General features: G+C 39.0%; 1 protein-coding gene across 3 annotated transcripts in view; it reads left to right on the top strand.

The window, feature by feature from the left end:
* Nucleotides 1-21,806, top strand: part of LOC144309692 (uncharacterized) — a 60,290-nt gene extending 38,484 nt beyond the window's left edge. For 2 of the 3 annotated variants that reach the window (XM_077890795.1, XM_077890796.1), the window contains exons 11-23: nucleotides 261-422; nucleotides 2,266-2,375; nucleotides 2,890-3,079; nucleotides 4,317-4,428; nucleotides 6,293-6,468; nucleotides 7,793-7,954; nucleotides 9,749-9,858; nucleotides 10,666-10,855; nucleotides 12,080-12,191; nucleotides 15,253-15,428; nucleotides 19,422-19,531; nucleotides 20,050-20,239; nucleotides 21,495-21,805. In XM_077890795.1, coding sequence (XP_077746921.1) covers nucleotides 261-422; nucleotides 2,266-2,375; nucleotides 2,890-3,079; nucleotides 4,317-4,428; nucleotides 6,293-6,468; nucleotides 7,793-7,954; nucleotides 9,749-9,858; nucleotides 10,666-10,855; nucleotides 12,080-12,191; nucleotides 15,253-15,428; nucleotides 19,422-19,531; nucleotides 20,050-20,239; nucleotides 21,495-21,680 — 1,986 coding nt within the window. In that variant the 3' untranslated portion in view covers nucleotides 21,681-21,805. Of the gene's footprint in view, nucleotides 1-260; nucleotides 423-2,265; nucleotides 2,376-2,889; nucleotides 3,080-4,316; nucleotides 4,429-6,292; nucleotides 6,469-7,792; nucleotides 7,955-9,748; nucleotides 9,859-10,665; nucleotides 10,856-12,079; nucleotides 12,192-15,252; nucleotides 15,429-19,421; nucleotides 19,532-20,049; nucleotides 20,240-21,494 lie in introns of all 3 variants that reach the window. The other variant, XM_077890794.1, reaches the window with a different exon arrangement.
* Nucleotides 21,807-21,937: the final 131 nt, after the last annotated feature.

The following is a 21,937-nucleotide window of genomic DNA, read 5'->3' on the forward strand; positions in this document are numbered from 1 at the left end:
GAAACACAGAAGTTTGATTTAAAAGGGTAAATTCAATGAAAAAATCTGATTTAAATAAGTGATTACAAAGTTTCAGTGTATGTAAGGTGGATTTTGGGTAAAACTATAGAGAGACATTGACTAAAGAATCTAAATTGACTTTAGTCTTCCAGCTCTAAAACCGTAAACCATCCGATAGCCTAGCTCTTTCAAAAAGGAAGCAAGCTTTTGCTCTGGGCTTGGGATATGAAATGCCATATACTCTTCTTTTTTTCCTACAGGATATGCTTTCCGTGATCAATCGGAAAGGACCACTCCTGGAAGGCATCTTCAGAAAACCAGCCTGTATAAATTCATGCAGAAACCTAAAAGAGAAACTAAATTCTGGGGACAGAGTTAACTGTTACAGCAAATCTGTTCATGTGGTAGCATGTGTTTTAAAGGTGGGGAAAGTTCTAGCTTTACCACACATGGGTAACTGAAGCTGTGATTGGTGTCTTTCATTACGATTGCCCAGGAACCAACATAGGCATAACTGATTAAGAACTTGTCAAACTGGAAAACACTTCATGAAATCAAATTTAAGGAAGCTACTGTAGGAGTTAAAAGCCCCATAAATTAGAAATACTTTCTGTTATCACCATGAACAGCCTACCTGAGGACTCCATGCAAAATACTAATACTAATATGACTACTAGTAATAATAATAAATTTCAAAGTATACACTGACACATACATAATATTTACCAAAGCAAACATCTGCTTTTGATGACATCCTCACCACGCTCCTAATGAAGGCAGTTTCCAAAAGAAAAATCATATGAAAAATTTGAGAATAGGTAGGGAATTTCACAATAGTAAGCAAATGTTTACTTTATGAGGAATACAAAAAGGCTCAGTGAGGTGACCAATCATTCTTAACCATCACTGTCTCCTGTTTCTTGATGTCTTTTACTTTATAACTCATGAAGGAAGGATTTTGCCATTTGTGTCTCCTTTCACCACATCCTCGGCATCCTTTAGTTAATATTTGTGATGTCTAGTCCACCATCCAAGGTTATAATGACATGTTAACCAGCTCTTGCTACATGCCAGTTTGGATAAATCGAACTTTTGGAGTAGGTGCAACAGACAAAAGTAGTTTGGAATTCTGGAAAGTCAAGAGATCGATTCAAGAACTAGATTAATTTGGAAATTATACAGCTACATCACAGATATCCTGTTCTATTGCTAAAACCGTAATGGAGAAAGATGTGAGAACTAGAATAGAGAATTTAATCCATCTACCTTGGCACTTGCTAACAGTTATCAACAAAACTAAGTTAAGGCAGTAATGATGACACTCTTAGAATCAAGGTCATATTTGGTCCTTCCTTGTCACATTTGGTCTTTCCTTGTCCCCCATTTCTTTTTTTAAAATTTTTTTTATTATTATTTATGATAGTCACAGAGAGAAAGAGAGAGGCAGAGACATAGGCAGAGCTTGTCCCCCATTTCTGTTCAACTATATGAAAGATACCAATAGTCCCTGACCACTACTACATTGGACTACAGTAAAACACACCAGTAAATATATATATAGGCATCAAGAGACAGGGGAAAGAATGATGATACATTAGGTACTCAAATAGCATGATAAGTGTTGCCCTCTTGAAGGTGCAAACATACAATTGATGTTTCTAGCAAGACTTAGTAGGATCCTTTCTCTTTCCGTGTTATAGGCACAGACTAGGAAGATGGTGACCACGTGTGCATAGAGTTCTTAGGCATTTATGAAGCTTTCCCTACCTAAAGTTGACTAATCTTTGTGGAGAATCAGACTCTGCAACCTTGGCCTGAATAGTATCATGTCAAACTCTCTGGAGAATTGGTCTACACTAGAAATGAATACATCCTCAGGACCATCATGAGTTTGCCATTAGACTCTCTACTTTTGTACAGTACAGGAAAGGAAGAATGAAGCGATTATGAGAGTAGCTTTTGTAATAGTTTGCAGAAAAGCACACAAAAGTGCCATATGATAGAAGGGAGCTTTGTCCTCATTTACACTGAAGCCTAGGCTCTGCTTAGATGCTTTCATTTTTGTTGGAGAAAATCCACACACCTGCTTTTCACGTGCAAGTCAATAGAGAATCAGAGCAGAGTTCCATGTGGGTCACAGTTTGGGTATCTATGACGTAAGTAGAGACTGAACTGAAGTTTGCAACTGTTTTCTCTGTAATATTTCCAATATCTATATTGCATATGTGAGTGTGTCTGTGTGTATTTTTCTTTTATCCACATAAGGATTTTCTTGAAAATATCGAAGGAAGTTTACTTTCATCCAAACTCTATGAAAAATGGCTTGGTGTTCTTAACGAAGTGACTGAGAAGGAAAAAATAAATGCAGCCCAGAGGTAATGATGGAATAATTACTCTACTCTGGTCATGGCTCAGAATACAGCCAATATACTATTAGGAAAATATTGGCTTCCTTCTTGCCACTTTGACCACTAAAATAACATTCAATGCCAAATAGTTTCGATTCTTCTCACCAATGGAGGCCAGTTTCAGAATACAAGCATGCCTTATGGCTATTATTGTACTTCTCCTGACCTTATTAACATTGACTCCTTAGTCACTGTACAACTTCTGAACATATGAAACTGGTACACAAAGTCAGTGGCCTGAGAGATGCCAGTGCATCAACAGCCAGTGGCATAACCTAAAGTTTGTCGAACATTTAACCAGAGAGGGTTAGCTCAGAAATTGAATTTGGTAAAACACTTTTGTGTACGTTCATGCCTGGAACTCTGCTACAGCAGGTTGCATACTAGATCTAGAAAGATGTTCTCTGCTTTCCGTCTCTATACTTCCAACTGCTAAGTGCAATGACTTGCCTTATTCAAAAGTGCATCTTTCTGACTTTAGGCTTCTAACACAGCTGCCAAAAGCGAATGTTGTTCTCTTGCGATACCTTTTCGGTGTGTTATACAACATTGAGAAACAATCCTCATCCAATCAGATGACAGCTTATGATTTATCAGTGTGTATAGCCCCAAGTATTCTTTGTCCACTTAATTCCTGCAGCTTGGAATTGGAAGACAACTTCATTAAAAAGGTAGAGAGATCTCTCATATGTGTCCCCTGGGGTTTAGAATCCATGCTTTGAATCTGAAATGTGTAGTAGTAATTGCGAAGGATCAGTTCTGAAAAGTGCACATCTTCATAGGCTTTCTTGGAATGGCAGAGTTTGCTATCCTTCTCTGGTGGAATATGGGAAGGGGTGTTGTTAAAGTGGGAAACGCAGAGCAGTTGAGTCGCTTCTTTCCCATCCAGGAGATTCAATACTAGACTGACTAAACAAAAGAGAGAGAAGAGTGATATAATATGATAGAAAAGACCTGGGCTCTGGAGTTTGACAAGGCAAGGTTCAACTCTCAGCCTGATCCTGGAGGGGGGAGCTTGTAACCTTGGGCAAAGCCATGGTTTCCTCATGACACAATGGTAACAAGACCCAGCTCCTGTGGTCATTACTGGCACATCCTAGGTGGCTCGGGCACTATGAGCACCCATGGCTCCAAACACATTGGCTTTGCTCTGCAAGTTGTGGCTCATTTAGAAAAATACTTGGCTACTCTTTTGCCTCTGTTACATCAGACAGAAACTAGTGAGATATTCCAGAACATCCTAATGAAGCCACAGATGCCTAATAAGATGACAGCTTTTCCCCAAGCTCATGCCGAGAGCCAGCATTAAGCAAAGCAAGACATGAGAAGGGACTGTGGTTAGACAGACAGACATGATTTCCCCCAGCCCTGTGAGTTTTTACTCAAAAAAAAAGAAAAGAAAAGAAAAGAAAACATAAAAAAAAAATCCACAAGAATATCCACTTTCCAAAAACTATTCTTCCCTATTTAAGAAATGGATTTCATAGGACTTTGTCTATGCTTTTTACATTTTAATCAGTTATGATACTAAGTTACAATCCAATATTTTCTGGAAGCAAAATTTTACAAAATACATAAACTTTTAGAAGGTACATTACTTTGAAAACTATCCTAGTTTTAAAGATGTAACCTTTGGTATCACAATGTTAGGTATTAAATTAGGCAACAAATTAGGACTTTAGTCCACTGACTAGTAATATTTTAAAATCTGTACCCAAAGTACAACAAAAAGTATTACTCTTTCTTATTTTATTAGAGAACTTGGGTTTCTATATATTTTTATCAACTCTGAATTTTTCATAGAAGTCTTTCACATTTTTGGTTAGATCCAAGGTCTATAAACAAAATGTGACTTCTAACTCTTCCATATGAAAAAGAGCACCCCATTGTGTTCTTTTTGCATTACAGGCTTCTCTTGTACAGTTTTTGATTGAAAATTGCCTCAAGATATTTGGAGAAGACATCACTTCTCTCTTGGGAGAGAATTCAAAGAGTTGTCATAACAATGAGAAGGCTGCAGGTACTGTGAATAGTTTAATAGGCTTTAGGGAGACATGGACAGCAAGGTTCCCAAGGGTCATGGCAGATACTTAGCCCTGTTCTGGAGCCCAGAGCATCCCCAGGGCAATGATTCCCAGCTGCTCCTTCTTCTGAAGACTGGCTAGCAGGTCAAGGGAGGTTTCACACTGTTGGAGACCCAAGAAAGCATAGAAACTTCCAGATGTTTCTGGCAGTATTAGGAGATAGCATGGTATGATACAGTGTTTGGGAATTTTTTTTAACACAATTTTAAATGGATCCCACATCTATATTATATGATATATGTAGTTAAACATATAATGCATAAGATTAATTTCTACTTATAATATATAAATTTGCTCTGGTTGAAACTAGAGCATGGGACTTTTATTCCTGCTCCATCCTCTTTTTGATCAGTGGTTCTTGAGGCACCACAGGATTCCAGTGCTCTTTAAAATGAGTTGAAAGGAACCAGCATCATTGAGAGAAAAGGACTTGACTTGATGTCAATCATCTCTCCAGAGTACAAACTCCAGTGCCCCCATTTATCAGATATACAACCTTTGGCCAATTACTAGCTTGGTATCACTCTATTCATGCCTAAAATGCTGGATAAAAGTAATGTCTAAATCTTAGAAATGTTGTCAAGTTTCAATAAGATAAGGGATGTCAAAACATTTCTAAAAAGCAAATATTAGAACTAGGAGAAGTTCCCCTGAGACTAGTGCGAGTATTATTTGAGCCTAGCTAATCACAGCTCACTGGCAATACCCCATTTTTTGTAAAACAGAGTTTAGATTCAGAACCTGGAGACACACATCATCAATCCCTCCATACTTTTGACATGTCTTCGTTTTACGACATATACCTCATTGTGTTGAGGGAAGCCTTTGGACAATCCGTGTCATCAGGAATTAAGATGAGTTTAGTGCCATGTCTGAGAATATGCTGGTGCAAGACAAGTGTTTGTTTTTCATGTCCTCAGTGACAGAAAAACAAACTGTTGAATCCAAGCCAGTGAGAGTGATAGTGATTTCCAAAAGAGCACAACTGCAGAATGCTACCAAGTCCCCATGTGGTCCATCCACCTACATGTCTACAGTTTAGTAAGTCACTGAAGACTGGAATCTCCATAATGACCCTTGACACTTCCTCTTTATCTGTTTTTCCAATGAATGAGAAATGAACCCCTTCCAAGACCCAGCTGTTTCCATTTAAAGTTTTTTCCTTGGTCCCATATATTCATATTGAGGAAATCTTCCCACAAATTATCTCCTCTATCTTCAATGCCTATCATATCCTATGACATACCTTTTGAATTGTATTGTACTGTGTTGTATACTTTTATATGGATAATAAAAATCATTCCATAACTCAGTAGTTTAGACAACCATTGCTTTGGTTGTGATTCACATAACACTTCAGTGGAGACTCATCTGTGCAGTTCTGGTCTCAGACTGGATGTGAAAGCAGAGGATTTCCAAACTCAGCCTGATTTGGATACCAAATCCTTCTAGCTTTTAAAATCAGATCTGACAGCTGAACCCACTGTTCACTCCAGTAGAAAACAAACATCTACAGGTTCAGTGCCTCCTGTTGCATTGCAAAGACAGTAACTGATGGCACAGGAAATACTGACTTTCAATCTGATCAAGTCCCAAGGTTTAACCATCAGTGTGAAGGATATGGGCAAGAACTCAACAATGCCATGAAGATGCTGTTAGCCAACATCAGAACATGGAGAGTTCTACACAACAAATGACTCAGTTTCCCTCTTCTAGCCCTGCAATGAACACACTGTATAATGGTAATGGTGAAAATAAGGCTAAGTGAATTAAAACACACTAATCTCCCTTCTTCTTTAGATTCAGTCCAGAACACCTTGAAAAGCACTTCTTTTAGAGACTCGGCCTTTTGCCAACGCATTGGCACTTCCCAGTACAACCAGTGCACAGCTCTACTGTCTGCAAAACCAGGACAGCTCTTTGGAGTTTCCCTTACGGATATCTTTGATAAGGACATCATGCCCTTACCAATACTGGTAGGTCTCAGTTAGGTCTTTTATTGCCTTCCTGAGGAGAGGGACCTCGGAGAGGCCAAGTGTTCTCATGCAAACCAACCCTCAAGTGGAGAAATCATTAGACAGTCCCTGGCTTTGGCTGAGAAGCTTTGCTAGTGTCATTTGATTTACCTACTGCAGAGTCATTTGGCCAATACAACAGAACGACGTTTTGTCCATTCCACTTGTTTCCACAGAGACCCATGTAGGCCTTGTTCAGATCAGTCAAAATGGACTCTGTGTGCATGAATCACTTCACATTCTGCTATTGTCTTCCTGAACTCACAGTAGTCTCAGGTCTCCTTCAACTGAGTCTACTTAATCTAACAACTGAAAATATCTTACCTAAGCATAAAGACTCATCCTGAGGCATATATGAATCTGCTAATTCTAAAAGAGCACGTTAAATGACAGCCACAGAGTTTGGCCTGTGTTATCTCAAATCAGTGTAATGAATTGTCAGTGTGGAAATTTACTGAGTACCCAGTACCTCTGCAACCCTGCACTAGATTTGGGAATGTTATCCTAGGTGTGAAGAAATTAACCACGTTAGTTACATGCTTGCTACTTCCCCAGTCCTTGCATCACAGCAATTTTAGGGGAAGCTGGAACTATCATCCTCCACACTTTACAAATGAATTTGAAGCTTTCAGTACAGTTCGCATTTGCCCCAGGTCACACAATAGATCAGAAGCATAATAATAGGTTTCCGATCCCTTGGTCTATCAGACTCCAGCCCTTATTATCTTTCTACACTGCAGGGAGAGAACATGAAGATAGAGCAAAAGACAGTGAAGGACTCATGAAGGAAATGTAATCAGATAATAAGAAGAGAGCATTTGAGCTTTTTTTTTTTTTTAAAGAGGAAGGGAAATAGAGATAGTAGGAATGGAGGATACAATCACTTAAAGAGGAATCAACAAATGGGAAATGAGTATGGCAAAAAGATTTCCATACTTGGGGAAGAGCATCTATGTAAGGGAATAAGGAAACAAGACTGGTAAATTAGGAGACAGGCGAGGATTCCACAAAGGCCTTGAAACACGGAAGTTTGATTTAAAAGGGTAAATTCAATGAAAATAAATCTGATTAAAATAAGTGATTACAATGTTTCAGTGTATGACTCTAAGGTGGATTTTGGGTAGAAACTATAGGGAGACATTGACTAAAGAATCTAAATCGACTTTACTCCTTCCAGCTCTAAAACCGTATACCATCACATAGCCTAGCTCTTTCAAAAAGGTAGCAAGCTTTTACTCTGGGCTTGGGATATGAAATGCCATATACTCTTCTTTTTTTCTTACAGGATATGCTTTCCTTTATCAATGAGAAAGGACCACTCACAGAAGGCATATTCAGAAAACCAGGTAGTATAAAGTCATGCGGAATCCTAAAGAAGAAACTGAATTCTGGAGACAGAGTGAGGCATTACAGCAAATCTGTTCTTGTGGTAGCATTTGTTTTAAAGGTGGGGAAAGTTCTAGCTTTATCCACACATGAGTAAGTCAAGCTGTGATTGGTGTCTTTCATTATGATTGCCCAAGGAGAGACATGGGCAAAACTGATTAAGAGCTTCTCAAACTGGAAAACACTTCATGAATTCAAAATTTAAGGAAGGTACTGTAGGAGTTAAAAGCCCCATACATTAGAAATACTTTCTGTTTTCACCACACACCACCCACCTGAAGACTTCATGCAAAATACTAATACTAATATGACTACTAGTAATAAGAAATTTCAAAATATACACTGACACCTACATAATGTTTACCAAAGCAAACATCTGCTTTTGATGACTTCCTCACCACACTCCTAATGAAGGCAGTTTCCAAAAGAAAACTCATATGAAACATTTGAAGATAGGTATAGAAGTTCACAATAGTAAGCACATGTTTACTTTATGAGGAATCTAAAAAAGGCTCAGTGAGGCAACCAATCATTCTTAACCATCATTGTCTCATTGTCTCCTGTTTCTTAGTGCCTTTTATAAGTCATGGAGGAAGGATTTTGCCATTTGTGTCTCCTTTCACCACATCCTAGGCATCCTTTAGTTAATATTTGAGATGTCTATCCCACCATCCAAGGTTATAACGACATGGTAACCACCTCTAGCTACATGCCTCTTTCGATAAATCTATCTTTTGGAGTAGGTGCAACAGACAAAAGTACTTTGGTATTCTGAAAATTCAGTAGATCGACTCAAGAAATAGATTAATTTGGAAATTATACAGCTACATCACAGATGTCCCATTCTATTGCTAAAATGGTAATGGAGAAAGATGTGAAAACTAGAATAGAGAATTTAATCCATCTACCTTGGCACTTGCTAACAGCTCTCAACAAAACTATGTCAAGGCAGTAATGATGACACTCTTAAAACCAAGGTCATATGTGGTCCTTCCTTGTCACATTTGGTCTTTGCTTGTCCCCCATTACTGTTTAACTATATGAAAGATAGCAATAGTCTCTGACCACTACTACACTGGGCTAGAGTAAAACACGCCAGTAAATATATATATAGGCATCAAGACACAAGGAAAAGAATGATCATCCATTAGGTACTTGAATACCATGATAAGTGTTTCCCTCTTGAAGGTGCACACATACAATTGATGTTTCTAGCAAGACTTAGTAGGGTCTTTTCTATTTCCGTGTTATAGGCACAGACTAGGAAGATGGTGACCACGTGTGCATAGAGTTCTTAGGCATTTCTGAAGCTTTCCCTACCTAAAGTTGACTAATCTTTGTGGAGAATCAGACTCTGCAACCTTGGCCTGAATAGTATCATGTCAAACTCTCTGGAGAATTGGTCTACACTAGAAATGAATACATTCTCAGGACCATAATGAGTTTGCCATTAGACTCTCTACTTTTGTATAGTTCAGGAAAGGAAGAATGATGCAATTATGAGAGTAGCTTTTGTAGTAGTTTGCATAAAAGCACACAAAAGAGTAAGTGCCATATGATGGAAGGGAGCTTTGTCTTCCTTTCCAGTGAAGGCTATGCTCTGCTTTGATGCTTTCATTTTTGTCAGAGAATATCCACAACCTGCTTTTGCATGTACAAGTCAATGGAGAGTCAAGCTGACCCCCATGTGGGTCACAGTTTGGGTATCTATGAAGGAAGTAGGAACTCAACTGATGTTTTCAACTAAGTGTTTTCTCTGTGATATTTCCAATATATATTTTGTATTATATATGCATATATATGTGTGTGTGTGTTTCTGTGTATATTTGTGTGTATTTTTTTTTATCCACATAAGGATTTTCTTGAAAATATCGAAGGAAGTTTACTTTCATCGGACCTCTATGAAAAATGGCTTGGTGTTCTTGATGAAGTGACTCAGAAGGAAAAAATAAATGCAGCCCAGAGGTAATGATGCAATAATTACTCTACTCTGGTCATGGCTCAGAAATACAGCCAATATACCATTACAAAATATTGGTTTCCTTCTTGCCACTTTGACCATTAAAATAACATTCAATGCCAAATGGTTTCTTTTTTTTAATAATAAATTTATTTGTTATTGGTGTTCAATTTACCAACATACAGAGTAACACCCAGTGCTCATTCCGTCAAGTGCCCCCCTCAGTGCCCATCACCTATTCACCCCTACCTCCTGCCCTCATCCCCTTCCATCACCCCTAGTTCATTTCCCAGAGTTAGGAGTCTTTATGTTCTGTCTCCCTTTCTGATATTTCCCACACATTTCTTCTCCCTTCCCTTATATTCCCTTTCACTATTATTTATATTCCCCAAATGAATGAGAACATACAATGCCAAATGATTTCAATTCTTCTCACCCACAGAGGCCAGTTTCAGAATACAGGCATGCCTTATGGCTATTATTGCTCTTCTCCTGACCTTATTAAGTAGACTCCTTAGTCATTGTACAACTTCTGAATATATGAAACTGGTAGACAAGTCAGTGGCTTAAGAGAGATGCCAGAGCATCAACAGCCCATGGTATAACCTTAAGTTTGTCAAATATTTAACCAGAGAGGGTTAGCTCAGAAATTGAATTTGGTAAAACATTTTTGTGTACGTTCATGCCTGGAACTCTGCTACAGCAGGTTGTATACTAGATCTAGTAAGATGTTCTCTGCTTTCCGTCTCTATACTTCCAACTGCTAAGTGCAATGACTTGCCTTATTCAAAAGTGCATCTTTCTGACTTTAGGCTTCTAACACAGCTGCCAAAAGCGAATGTTGTTCTCTTGCGATACCTTTTCGGTGTGTTATACAACATTGAGCAACAATCCTCATCCAATCAGACGACAGCTTATGATTTATCAGTGTGTATAGCCCCAAGTATTCTTTGTCCACCTAATTCCTGCAACTTGGAATTGGAAGACAACTTCATTAAAAAGGTAGAGAGATCTCTCATATGTGTCTCATATGGGGTTTAGAATCCATGCTTTGAATCTGAAATGTGTAGTAGTAATTGTGAAGGATCAGTTCTGAAAAGTGCACATCTTCATTGCCTTCCTTGGAATAGCAGAGATCTTTATCCTACTCTGGTGGAATATGGGAAGGGGTGTTGTTAAATTGCGAAATATAGAGCAGTTGAGTCGCTTCTTTCCCATCCAGGAGATTCAATACTAGACTGACTAAACAAAAGAAAGAGAAGAGTGGCATAATATGATAGAAAAGACCTGGGCTCCGGAGTTTGACAAGCCGAGGTTCAACTCTCAGCCTGATCCTTGAGGGGGGAGCTTGTAACTTTGGGCAAAGCCATGGCTTCCTCATGACACAATGGTAACAAGACCCAGCTCCTGTGGTCATTACTGGCACATCCTAGGTGATTGAGTCACTATGAGCGCCCATGGCTCCAAACACATTGGCCTTGCTCTGCAAGTTGTGGCTCATTTAGAATAATACTTGGCTACTCTTTTGCCTCTGCTACATCAGACAGAAACTAGTTAGATATTCCAGAACATCCTAATGAAGCCACAGATGCCTAATAAGATGACAGCTTTTCCCCCAGCTCATGCCGAGAGCCAGCATTAGGCAAAGCAAGACATGAGAAGGGACTGCGGTTAGACAGACCGACATGTTTTCTCTCCAGACCTGTGATTTTTACTCAAAAACAAAACAAAACATCAAAAAAAAATCCACAGGAATATCCTCTTTCCAAAAAACATTCTTCCCTCTTTAAGAAATGGATTTCATAGGATTTTGTCTATGCTTTACACATTTTAATCAGATATTATCCTAAGTTACAACCCAATATTTTCTGGAAGTAAAATTTTACACAATAAGTAAAGTTAAGAAGGTAGGTTGCTTTGAAAACTATTCTAGTTTTAAAGATGTAACCATTGGTATCACAATGTTAGGTATGAAATTAGGCGACAAATTAGGACTTTAGCCCACTGACTAGTAGAATTTTAAAATCTGTACCCAAAGTACAACAGAAAGTATCACACTAAGTTATTTTATTAGAGAACTTGGGTTTCTATAAATTATTATCAACTCTGAATTGTTCATAGAAGTCTTTCACATTTTTGGTTAGATCCAAGGTCTATAAACAAAATGTGACTTCTAACTCTTTCGTATAAAAAAGAGCACCCCATTGTGTTCTTTTTGCATTACAGGCTTCTCTTATACAGTTTTTGATTGAAAATTGCCTCAAGATATTTGGAGAAGACATCACTTCTCTCTTGGGAGAGAATTCAAAGAGTTGTCATAACAATGAGAAGGCTGCAGGTACTGTGAATAGTTTAATAGGCTTTAGGGAGACACAGACAGCAAGGTTGCCAGGGGTCATGGCAGATACTTAGCCCTGTTCTGGAGCCCAGAGCATCCCCAGGGCAATGATTCCCAGCTGCTCCTTCTCTGAAGGCTGGCTAGCAGGTCAGGGAGGTTTCACACTGTTGGAAACCCAAGAAAGCATAGAAACTTCCAGATGTTTCTGGCAGTATTAGGAAATAGCATGGTATGATACAGTGTTTGGGGATTTTTTTAACACAATTTTAAATGGATCTCACATCTATATTATACATGTTGTTAAGCATATAATGCATAATTATTAATTTCTACTTATAATATATAAATGTGCTCTGGTTGAAACCAGAGCAGGGGGGTTTTATTCCTGCTCCATCCTCTTTTTGATCAATGGCTCTTGAGGCACCACAGGATTCCGGTGCTCTTTAAAATGAGTTGAAAAGAACCAGCGTCCTTGAGAGAAAAGGACTTGACTTGATGTCAAACCTAGGTATTTGTGTATTGGCGCTGGCTCTCAATTGGTCCCCATGTCTTCAATAAGGTAGCTTCTCCTCCTTTCATACGGTGGAGGAAGAGTTCCCAGAAGCAAGAGGGACTTTTCAAGAGTTAATGTGGGAGAGGACTGTGCAAAGGACCACGCCAAAGGTGGTGGTTTACAAGATGAGGAGGCATTATTTCTTAAGACCACACATCATAAAACTCACAGCAGCACCAGTACACGCATATCCTTTCCTTCACTGGCTTTTCCTCCTCAGTTCTGTACACCAGCATTTCCTAAGGGGTATTCCAAGTAGGGTAGGAAGAATCTTTGAAATACTAACTCATTTATTTTACCTGAGATATTCCTTCCCTCATCCTTCTTCCTGTCTTAAGCTGCCTTAAGAGACAACTCACCTCCTCAGGGAATAGAAGCAAGAGGAGAATATGAGGAAAACGGTGCTCTTTGATGCTTATGAGTCTTAAAGACTTAGCTTCCTAGGAAACAGAAATGATTCATGGCATAGAGTAGAAGATTTACGTGCAATCTCAAGGGGAAAAAGCCCAAAACCACTAGGTAGGTACATGGGATATCTGCACCATTTCCTGCATGGAAACCAAATGGAAGCAGAAATTCCTCACAGAACAGTGAGCTGACATGTCTAAGAACAATGGGGCCCTCTATGTCCATGCAGAGTTTCTTATACCTCAACATGGAACATGTATCTCCATCAGTCCCAGAAGAGTATGGAAGAAAAAGAAAGCCACTGGGTGTGAAAGACATGCCTCAGCAATAGGAGTACAGGCCAATTTCCCAGGACCAGAGAGCAGTCTGGACACTGCAGCAGCTGTTTATATACATCAATGACACAGAGCAATCAGATAAGTGCACTTCACCATTTTACAACCTGTCTGGCACCAGAACACTCCAGAACAGACACACTCATGGGGGCAATTAAGAAAACCTAAATCTCTACCAGTCTCGGAACAGAGAACCAAACTGGACAACAAGTGAGCTATTTAGAACTACAGAACTGTACATTTCTGACTTATGCCAGTGTATAGACGGAGATTGCTATCAGTGCATATAGAATATATGATCCATGCATTGTTTTCCCTTTCCCAGAAAGGGTTCTCTCATCAAATAGGCTTAGGAAATTCATATTTTCCTTTTGGAAGTCAAATGCACCAGTTTTTCCCAGGTTTATTTGACATTATTCGACCCTTTTGAAGCGACCCCATTCATTAATGATCCTGGGAATATTTATTGCCTTGTGCTGAGTAGTATCTTATATATTTAGTTTAACTTGGTGTAGGCAGCATCATTTATGTTACAGTTGAGCAAACCAAAGCTTTAAAATGCTGAGCTTCCTAAGTGGCAGAACCAGGATGCTTCTGGTGCAGTGCTGGCCCCACATGAGTGGAGGTGCTGATGGACGTACTATATCCCAAAAAAGCCAAATTGCCCAGTGTTTAAGGTTATTTGGTGAAATGTTCCTCATCTTTTTATCCTTCGACAGCTTGTCTCATCTGTTGACTCTTAAAGCAATCGGTTATTTAAGCAATGTTAAGATATCTTCAAAGGGAAACATTCACAGCTGAGCAGTAGAAATTTGAACTCAGCTTCTCACTGCTGATCTCCTTTTCTTTGGAAAGTTCTTCCTTCAATAGGGAATGTTGAGTAATTAAAAATCATCTCTGGAAACTGGTGGTCTATCAATGCACTCCTAACCTCTTATTGTTTTGCATTTTCTATGTTTTCTTTCAAGCCTTGTACGTTTATGTAGGTGTATATACACATGTATGTTTGAGTGTGTGTGTGAGGAAGTGTGTTTCCACACTTCATTGTGGTTTAGGCTCTTTTCAGTAAATGTTAAACATATTTAACCAAAAACATCATCTCTGGGTGGGTTGGTGGGGTTGACAAGAGAACACAGACACCACCACATAGCCAGCATGTAATGACTACTTCCCAAGGACCCTGACTGCAGCAAGTCATCCTTGAAGATGGCCCAGAGCAGTGGAACCAGAGAAGTAGGGGTCAGGCAGATTGTGTCCTGAGAGGCAATTCCTTTGGATGGTAGAAACTTGAGCACTCAGAAACCCAAGGAGAGAATCTGAGGCTGAGGGGAGCCTCGCTGTGAAAGCACAGGATTAACAAACTCAGCTTGATTTGCATACCAAAAACTTATAGCTCTTAAAATCAGAAAAAAATAAAAAAATAAAATCAGATCTGATACCTGAACCCACTGATCACACCAGTAGAAAACAAACACCTACAGTTTCAGTGCTTCCAGATCAGTGTAATGGCAGTAACTGATGGCAGAGGAAATAATCACTTTGAGTCTGATCAAGTCCCTAGGTTTAACCGTCAGTCTGAAAGTTATTGGCAAGAACTCATCAATGTCATGAGGATGCTGTTAGCCAACATCAGAACATGGAGAGTTCTACACAACAAATGACTCAGTTTCCCTCTTCTAGCCTCTACAATGAACATGCTGTATAATGGCAATGGTAAAAATAAGTCTACGTGAATTAAAACACACTAATCTCCCTTCTTCCTTAGATTCTGACCAGAACACCAAGGAAAGCAGTGCTTTCACAAACTCGTCCTTTGGCCACTGTGCTGGCACTTGGCAGAACAACCAGTGCACAGCTGCACCGTCTGAAAAATCAGGACAGCTCTTTGGAGTTTCCCTCACAGATATCTTTCATAAGGACAACTTCCCCTTCCCAATACTGGTAGGTCTCAGTTTGGTCTTTTATTGCCTTCCTGAGGAGAGGGACCTCGGAGAGGCCAAGTGTCCTCATGCAAACCTACCCCAAATGGAGAAATAATTAGACAGCACCTGGCTTTGGGTGAGAAACTTGGTAGTGTCATTTGATTTACCTACTGCAGAGTCATGAGGCCAATACACTGAACGACGTTTTGTCCATTCCACTTATTTCCACAGAGACCCATGTAGGCCTGTTCAGATCAGTCAAAATGGACTCTGTGTGCATGAATCATCTTCACATTCTGCTATTGTCTTCCTGAACTCACAGTAGTCTCAGGTCTCCTTCAACTGAGTCTACTTAATCTAACAACTGAAAACATCTTACCTAAGCATAAAGAATCATCCGGAGGCATATATGAATCTGCTAATTCTAAAAGAGCATGTTAAATGACAGCCACAGAGTTTGGCCTGTGTTATCTCCAATCGGTGTACTGAATTGTCAGTATGGAAATTTGCAGAGTACCCAGGACCTCTGCAACCCTGCACTGGATTTGGGAATGTTATCCTAGTGGTGAAGAAATTAACCACGTTAGTTACATGCTAGCTGCTACCCCAGTCCTTGCATCACAGCAATTTTAGGGGGTAGCTAGAACTATCATCCTCCACACATTATAAATGGATTAGAAAATTTTCAGTACAGTTCGCATGTGCCCCAGGTTACACAATAGATCAGAAGCATAGTAGGTTTCTGAACTTTTGGTCCATCTGACTACAGCCCTTATATCTTTCTACACAGTAGGGAGAGGACATGAAGATAGAGCAAAGGACGTTGAAAGACTCATGAAGGGAATGTAATCAGAGAATAAGAGAGTATTTGAGCTTTTCTTTTAAAGAGGAAGGGAAATAGAGATAGTAGGAATGGAAGATACAATCACTTAAAGAGGAATCAACAAATGGGAAATGAGTATAGAAAAAGATTGCCATATATGGGGAAGAGCATCTATGGAAGGGAATAATGAGAAAAGACTGATAAAGTAGGAGACAGGTGAGGATTCCACAAGGCCTTGAAACATGGAAGTTTGATTTAAAAGGGTAAAGTCAATGAAAAAAATCTGAATGGGAAAAATTAACAAGGCAGGAAACAACAAATGTTGGAGAGGATGTGGAGAAAAGGGAACCCTCTTACACTGTTGGTGGGAATGTGAACTGGTGCAGCCACTGTGGAAAACTGTGTGGAGGTTCCTCAAACAGTTAAAAATATACCTGCCCTACGACCCAGCAATTGCACTGTTGGGGATTTACCCCAAAGATACAAATGCAATGAAACGCTGGGACACCTGCACCCCGATGTTTCTAGCAGCAATGGCCACGATAGCCAAACTGTGGAAGGAGCCTCGGTGTCCAACGAAAGATGAATGGATAAAGAAGATGTGGTTTATGTATACAATGGAATATTACTCAGCTATTAGAAATGACAAATACCCACCATTTGCTTCAACGTGGATGGAACTGGAGGGTATTATGCTGAGTGAAGTAAGTCAGTCGGAGAAGGACAAACATTATATGTTCTCATTCATTTGGGGAATATAAATAATAGTGAAAGGGAAAATAAGGGAAGGGAGAAGAAATGTGTGGGAAATATCAGAAAGGGAGACAGAACATAAAGACTGCTAACTCTGGGAAACGAACTAGGGGTGGTAGAAGGGGAGGAGGGCGGGGGGTGGGAGTGAATGGGTGACGGGCACTGGGTGTTATTCTGTATGTTAGTAAATTGAACACCAATAAAAAAAAAAAAAAAAAAAAAGAAGATGAAAAAAAAAAATCTGATTTAAATAAGTGATTACAAAGTTTCAGTGTATGTAAGGTGGATTTTGGGTAAAACTATAGAGAGACATTGACTAAAGAATCTAAATTGACTTTACTTCTTGCAGCTCTAAAACTGTATACCATCCGATAGCCTAGCTCTTTCAAAAAGGAAGCAAGCTTTTGCTCTGGGCTTGGGATATGAAATGCCATATACTCTTCTTTTTTTCCTACATTATGTGCTTTCCTTATCAATCAAAAATGACCACTCACGGAAGGCATCTTCAGAAAATCAGCCAGTATAAAATCATGCAGAATCCTAAAAAAGAAACTAAATTCTGGGGACAGAGTGAACTTGGACAGTGAATCTGTTCTTCTGGTAGCATGTGTTTTAAAGGTGGGGAAAATTCTAGCTTTATCCACACATGAGTTACTCAAGCTGTGATGGTGTCTTTCATTATGATTGCCCAAGAACCAACATAGGCATAACTGATTAAGAACTTGTCAAACTGGAAAACACTTCATGAAATCAAAATTTAAGGAAGGTACTGTAGAAGGTAAAAGCTCCTTACATTAGAAATACTTTCTGTTTTCACCACACACCTCCCACCTGAGGACTCCATGCAAAAGACTAATACTAATGTGACTACTATAATAATAAGAAATTTCAAAATATACATTGACACATACATAATGTTTACCAAAGAAAACATCCTGTCTCTGATGACTTCCTCACCATGCTCCTAATGAAGGCAGTTTCCAAAAGAAAAATCACATGAAAAATTTCAGAATAGATCTAGAAGTTTACAATAGTAAGCAAATGTTTACTTTATGAGGAATATAAAAAGGCTCAGTGAGGCGACCAATCATTGTTAACCATCATTGTCTCCTGTTTCTTGATGCCTTTTACTTTATAAGTCATGGAGGAAGGATTTTGCCATTTGTGTCTCCTTTCACCAGATCCTAGGTTATCCTTTTGTTAATATTTGTGATGTCTAGCCCACCATCCAAGGTTATAACGACACAGTAACCAGCTCTAGCTACATGCCTCTTTTGATAAATCTAACTTTAGGAGTAGGTGCAATGGACAAAGGTAGTTTGGAATTCTGAAAATTCAATAGATCGTCTCAAGAACTAGATTAATTTGGAAATTATACAGCTACATCACAGATATCCCATTCTATTGCTAAAATGGTAATGGAGAAAGAACTGAAAACTAGAACAAAGAATTTAATCCATCTACCTTGGCACTTGCTAACAGCTCTGAACAAAACTATATTAAGGCAGTTATTATGGCACTCTTAGAACCAAGGTCATATGTGGTCCTTCCTTGTCACATTTGGTCTTTGCTTGTCCCCCATTACTGTTTAACTATATGAAAGATAGCAATAGTCTCTGACCACTACTACACTGAGCTAGAGTAAAACACACCAGTAAATATATATATAGGCATCAAGACACAAGGAAAAGAATGATCATCCATTAGGTACTTGAATACCATGATAAGTGTTTCCCTCTTGAAGGTGCACACATACAATTGATGTTTCTAGCAAGACTTAGTAGGGTCTTTTCTATTTCCGTGTTATAGGCACAGACTAGGAAGATGGTGACCACGTGTGCATAGAGTTCTTAGACATTTCTGAAGCTTTCCCTACCTAAAGTTGACTAATCTTTGTGGAGAATCAGACTCTGAAACCTTGGCCTGAATAGTATCATGTCAAACTCTCTGGAGAATTGGTCTACACTAGAAATGAATACATCCTCAGGACCATAATGAGTTTGCCATTAGACCATCTACTTTTGTACAGTTAAGGAAAGGAAGAATGAAGCAATGATGAGAGTAGCTTTTGTAGTAGTTTGCAAAAAAGCACACAAAAGAGTAAGTGCCATATGATAGAAGGGAGCTTTGTCTTCCTTTCCACTGAAGCGTAGGCTCTGCTTTGATGCTTTCGTTTTTGTTGGAGAAAATCCACAACCTGTTTTTGCACGTGCAATTCAATGGAGAGTATGAGGTGAACTCCGTGTGGGTCACAGTTTGGGTATCTATGAAGAAATTAGGGACTGAACTGAAGTTTTGAACTAAGTGTTTTCTCTGTGATATTTCCAATATATATTTTGTATCATATATACATATATTTGTGTGTGTGTGTGAGTCTCTACATCTGTGTGAGTGTGTCTGTTTGCATGTATTTATTTATTTTTCTAACCACATAAGGATTTTCTTGAAAATATCGAAGGAAGTTTACTTTCATCGGAACTCTATGAAAAATGGCTTGGTGTTCTTGACGAAGTGACTGAGGAGGAGAAAATAAATGCAGCCCAGAGGTAATGATGCAATAATTACTCTACTCTGGTCATGGCTCAGAAATACAGCCAATATACTATTAGGAAAATATTGGCTTCCTTCTTGCCACTTTGACCACTAAAATAACATTCAATGCCAAATAGTTTCAATTCTTCACACCCACGGAGGCCAGTTTCAGAATACAGGCATGCCTTATGGCTATTATTGCTCTTCTCCTGACCTTATTAACGTGGACTCCTTAGCCATTGTACACCTTCTGAATATATGAAAATGGTAGACAAAAGTCAGTGGCCTAAGAGAGATGCCAGAGCATCAACAGCCCATAGTATAGCCTTCAGTTTGTCAAACATTCAACTGGAGTGGGTTAGCTCAGAAATTGAATTCGGTAAAACATATTTGTATACATTCATGCCTGGAACTCTGCTACAGCAGGTTGTATACTAGTTCTAGTAAGATGTTCTCTGCTCTCCATCTCTATACTTCCAGCGGCTAAGTGCAATGGCTTGCCTTATTCAAAAGTGCATCTTTCTGACTTTAGGCTTCTAGCTCAGCTGCCAAATGTGAATGTTGTTGTCTTGCGGTACCTTTTTGGAGTGTTATACAGCATTGAGCAAGAATCCTCACCCAACCAGATAACACCTTATGATTTATCAGTGTGTATAGCCCCAAGCATTCTTTGTCCACCTAATTCTGGCAGCTTGGAATTGGAAGAGAACTTCGTAAAAAAGGTAGGGAGAGCTCTCATATGTGTCCCCTGGGGTTTAGAATCCATGCTTTGAATCTGAAATGTGTAGTAGTAAATTGGATGGATCAGTTCTGAAAAGTGCACATCTTCATTGCCTTCCTTGGAATGGCAGAGTTTGCCATCCTTCTCTGGTGGAATATGGGAAGGGGTGTTGTTAAAGTGGGAAACACAGAGCAGTTGAGTCACTTCTTTCCCATCCAAGAGATTCAATACTAGACTGACTAAACAAAAGAGAGAGAAGAGTGATGTAATATGGTAGAAAAGACCTGGGCTCTAGAGTTTGACAAGCCAAGGTTCAAATCTCAGCCTGATCCTTGAGGGGGGAACTTGTAAACTTGAGCGAAGGCATGGTTTCCTCATGACACAATGGTAACAAGACCTAGCTCCTGTGGTTGTTACTGGCACATCCTAGGTATCTCGGGCACTATGAGCACCCATGGATCCAAACACATTGCCTTTGCTCTGCAAGTTGTGGCTCATTTAGAAAAATACTTGGCTACTCTTTTGCCTCTGCTACATCAGACAGAAACTAGTGAGATATTCCAGAACATCCTAATGAAGCCACACATGCCTAATAAGATGGCAGCTTTTCCCCAAGCTCATGCCAAGAGCCAGCGTTAGGCAAAGCAAGACCTGAGAAGGGACTGCAGTTAGACAGACAGACATGTTTTCTCCCCAGCCCTGTGAGTTTTTACTCAAAAAAAAAGAAAAGAATAGAAAAAGAAAAAGAAAAAGAAAAAGAAAACATAAAAAAAATATCCACAGGAGTATCCACATTCCAAAAAAATATTCTTCCCTATATAAGAAATGGATTTCATAGGATTTTGTCTATGCTTTATACATTTTAATCAGATATTATCCTAAGTTACAACCCAATATTTTCTGGAAGCAGAAGTTTACAAAATAAGTAAACTTTAAGAAGGTAGGTTACTTTGAAAGCTATCCTAGTTTTAAAGATGTAACCACTGGTATCACAATATTAGTTATTAAATGTCACAAATTAGGACTTTAGCCCACTGACTAGTAGTATTTTAAAATCTGTACTCAAAGTACAACAGAAAGTATCATGCTTTCTTATTTTATTAGAGAACTTGGGTTTCTATATATTTTTATCAACTCTGAATTTTTCATAGAAGTCTTTCACATTTTTGGTTAGATCCAAGGTCTATAAACAAAATGTGACTTCTAACTCTTCCATATGAAAAAGAGCACCCCATTGTGTTCTTTTTGCATTACAGGCTTCTCTTATACAATTTTTGTATGAAAATTGCCTCGGGATATTTGGAGAAGACATCACTTCTCTCTTGGGAGAGAATTCAAAGAGTTGTCATAACAATGAGAAGGCTGCAGGTACTGTGAATAGTTTAATAGGCTTTAGGGAGACACAGACAGCAAGGTTGCCAGGGGTCATGGCAGATACTTAGCCCTGTTCTGGAGCCCAGAGCATCCCCAGGGCAATGATTCCCAGCTGCTCCTTCTCTGAAGGCTGGCTAACAGGTCAAGGGAAGTTTTACACTGTTGGAGACCCAAGAAAGCATAGAAACTTCCAGATGTTTCTGGCAGTATTAGGAGATAGCATGGTATGATACAGTGTTTGGGATTTTTTTAACACATTTTTAAATGGATCCCACATCTATATATATGATATATGTAGTTAAACATAAAATGCATAATTATTTAT

The sequence above is a fragment of the Canis aureus genome, unplaced genomic scaffold, assembly GCF_053574225.1.
Source record: "Canis aureus isolate CA01 unplaced genomic scaffold, VMU_Caureus_v.1.0 ptg000165l_RagTag, whole genome shotgun sequence".
NCBI classification, from domain to species: domain Eukaryota; kingdom Metazoa; phylum Chordata; class Mammalia; order Carnivora; family Canidae; genus Canis; species Canis aureus.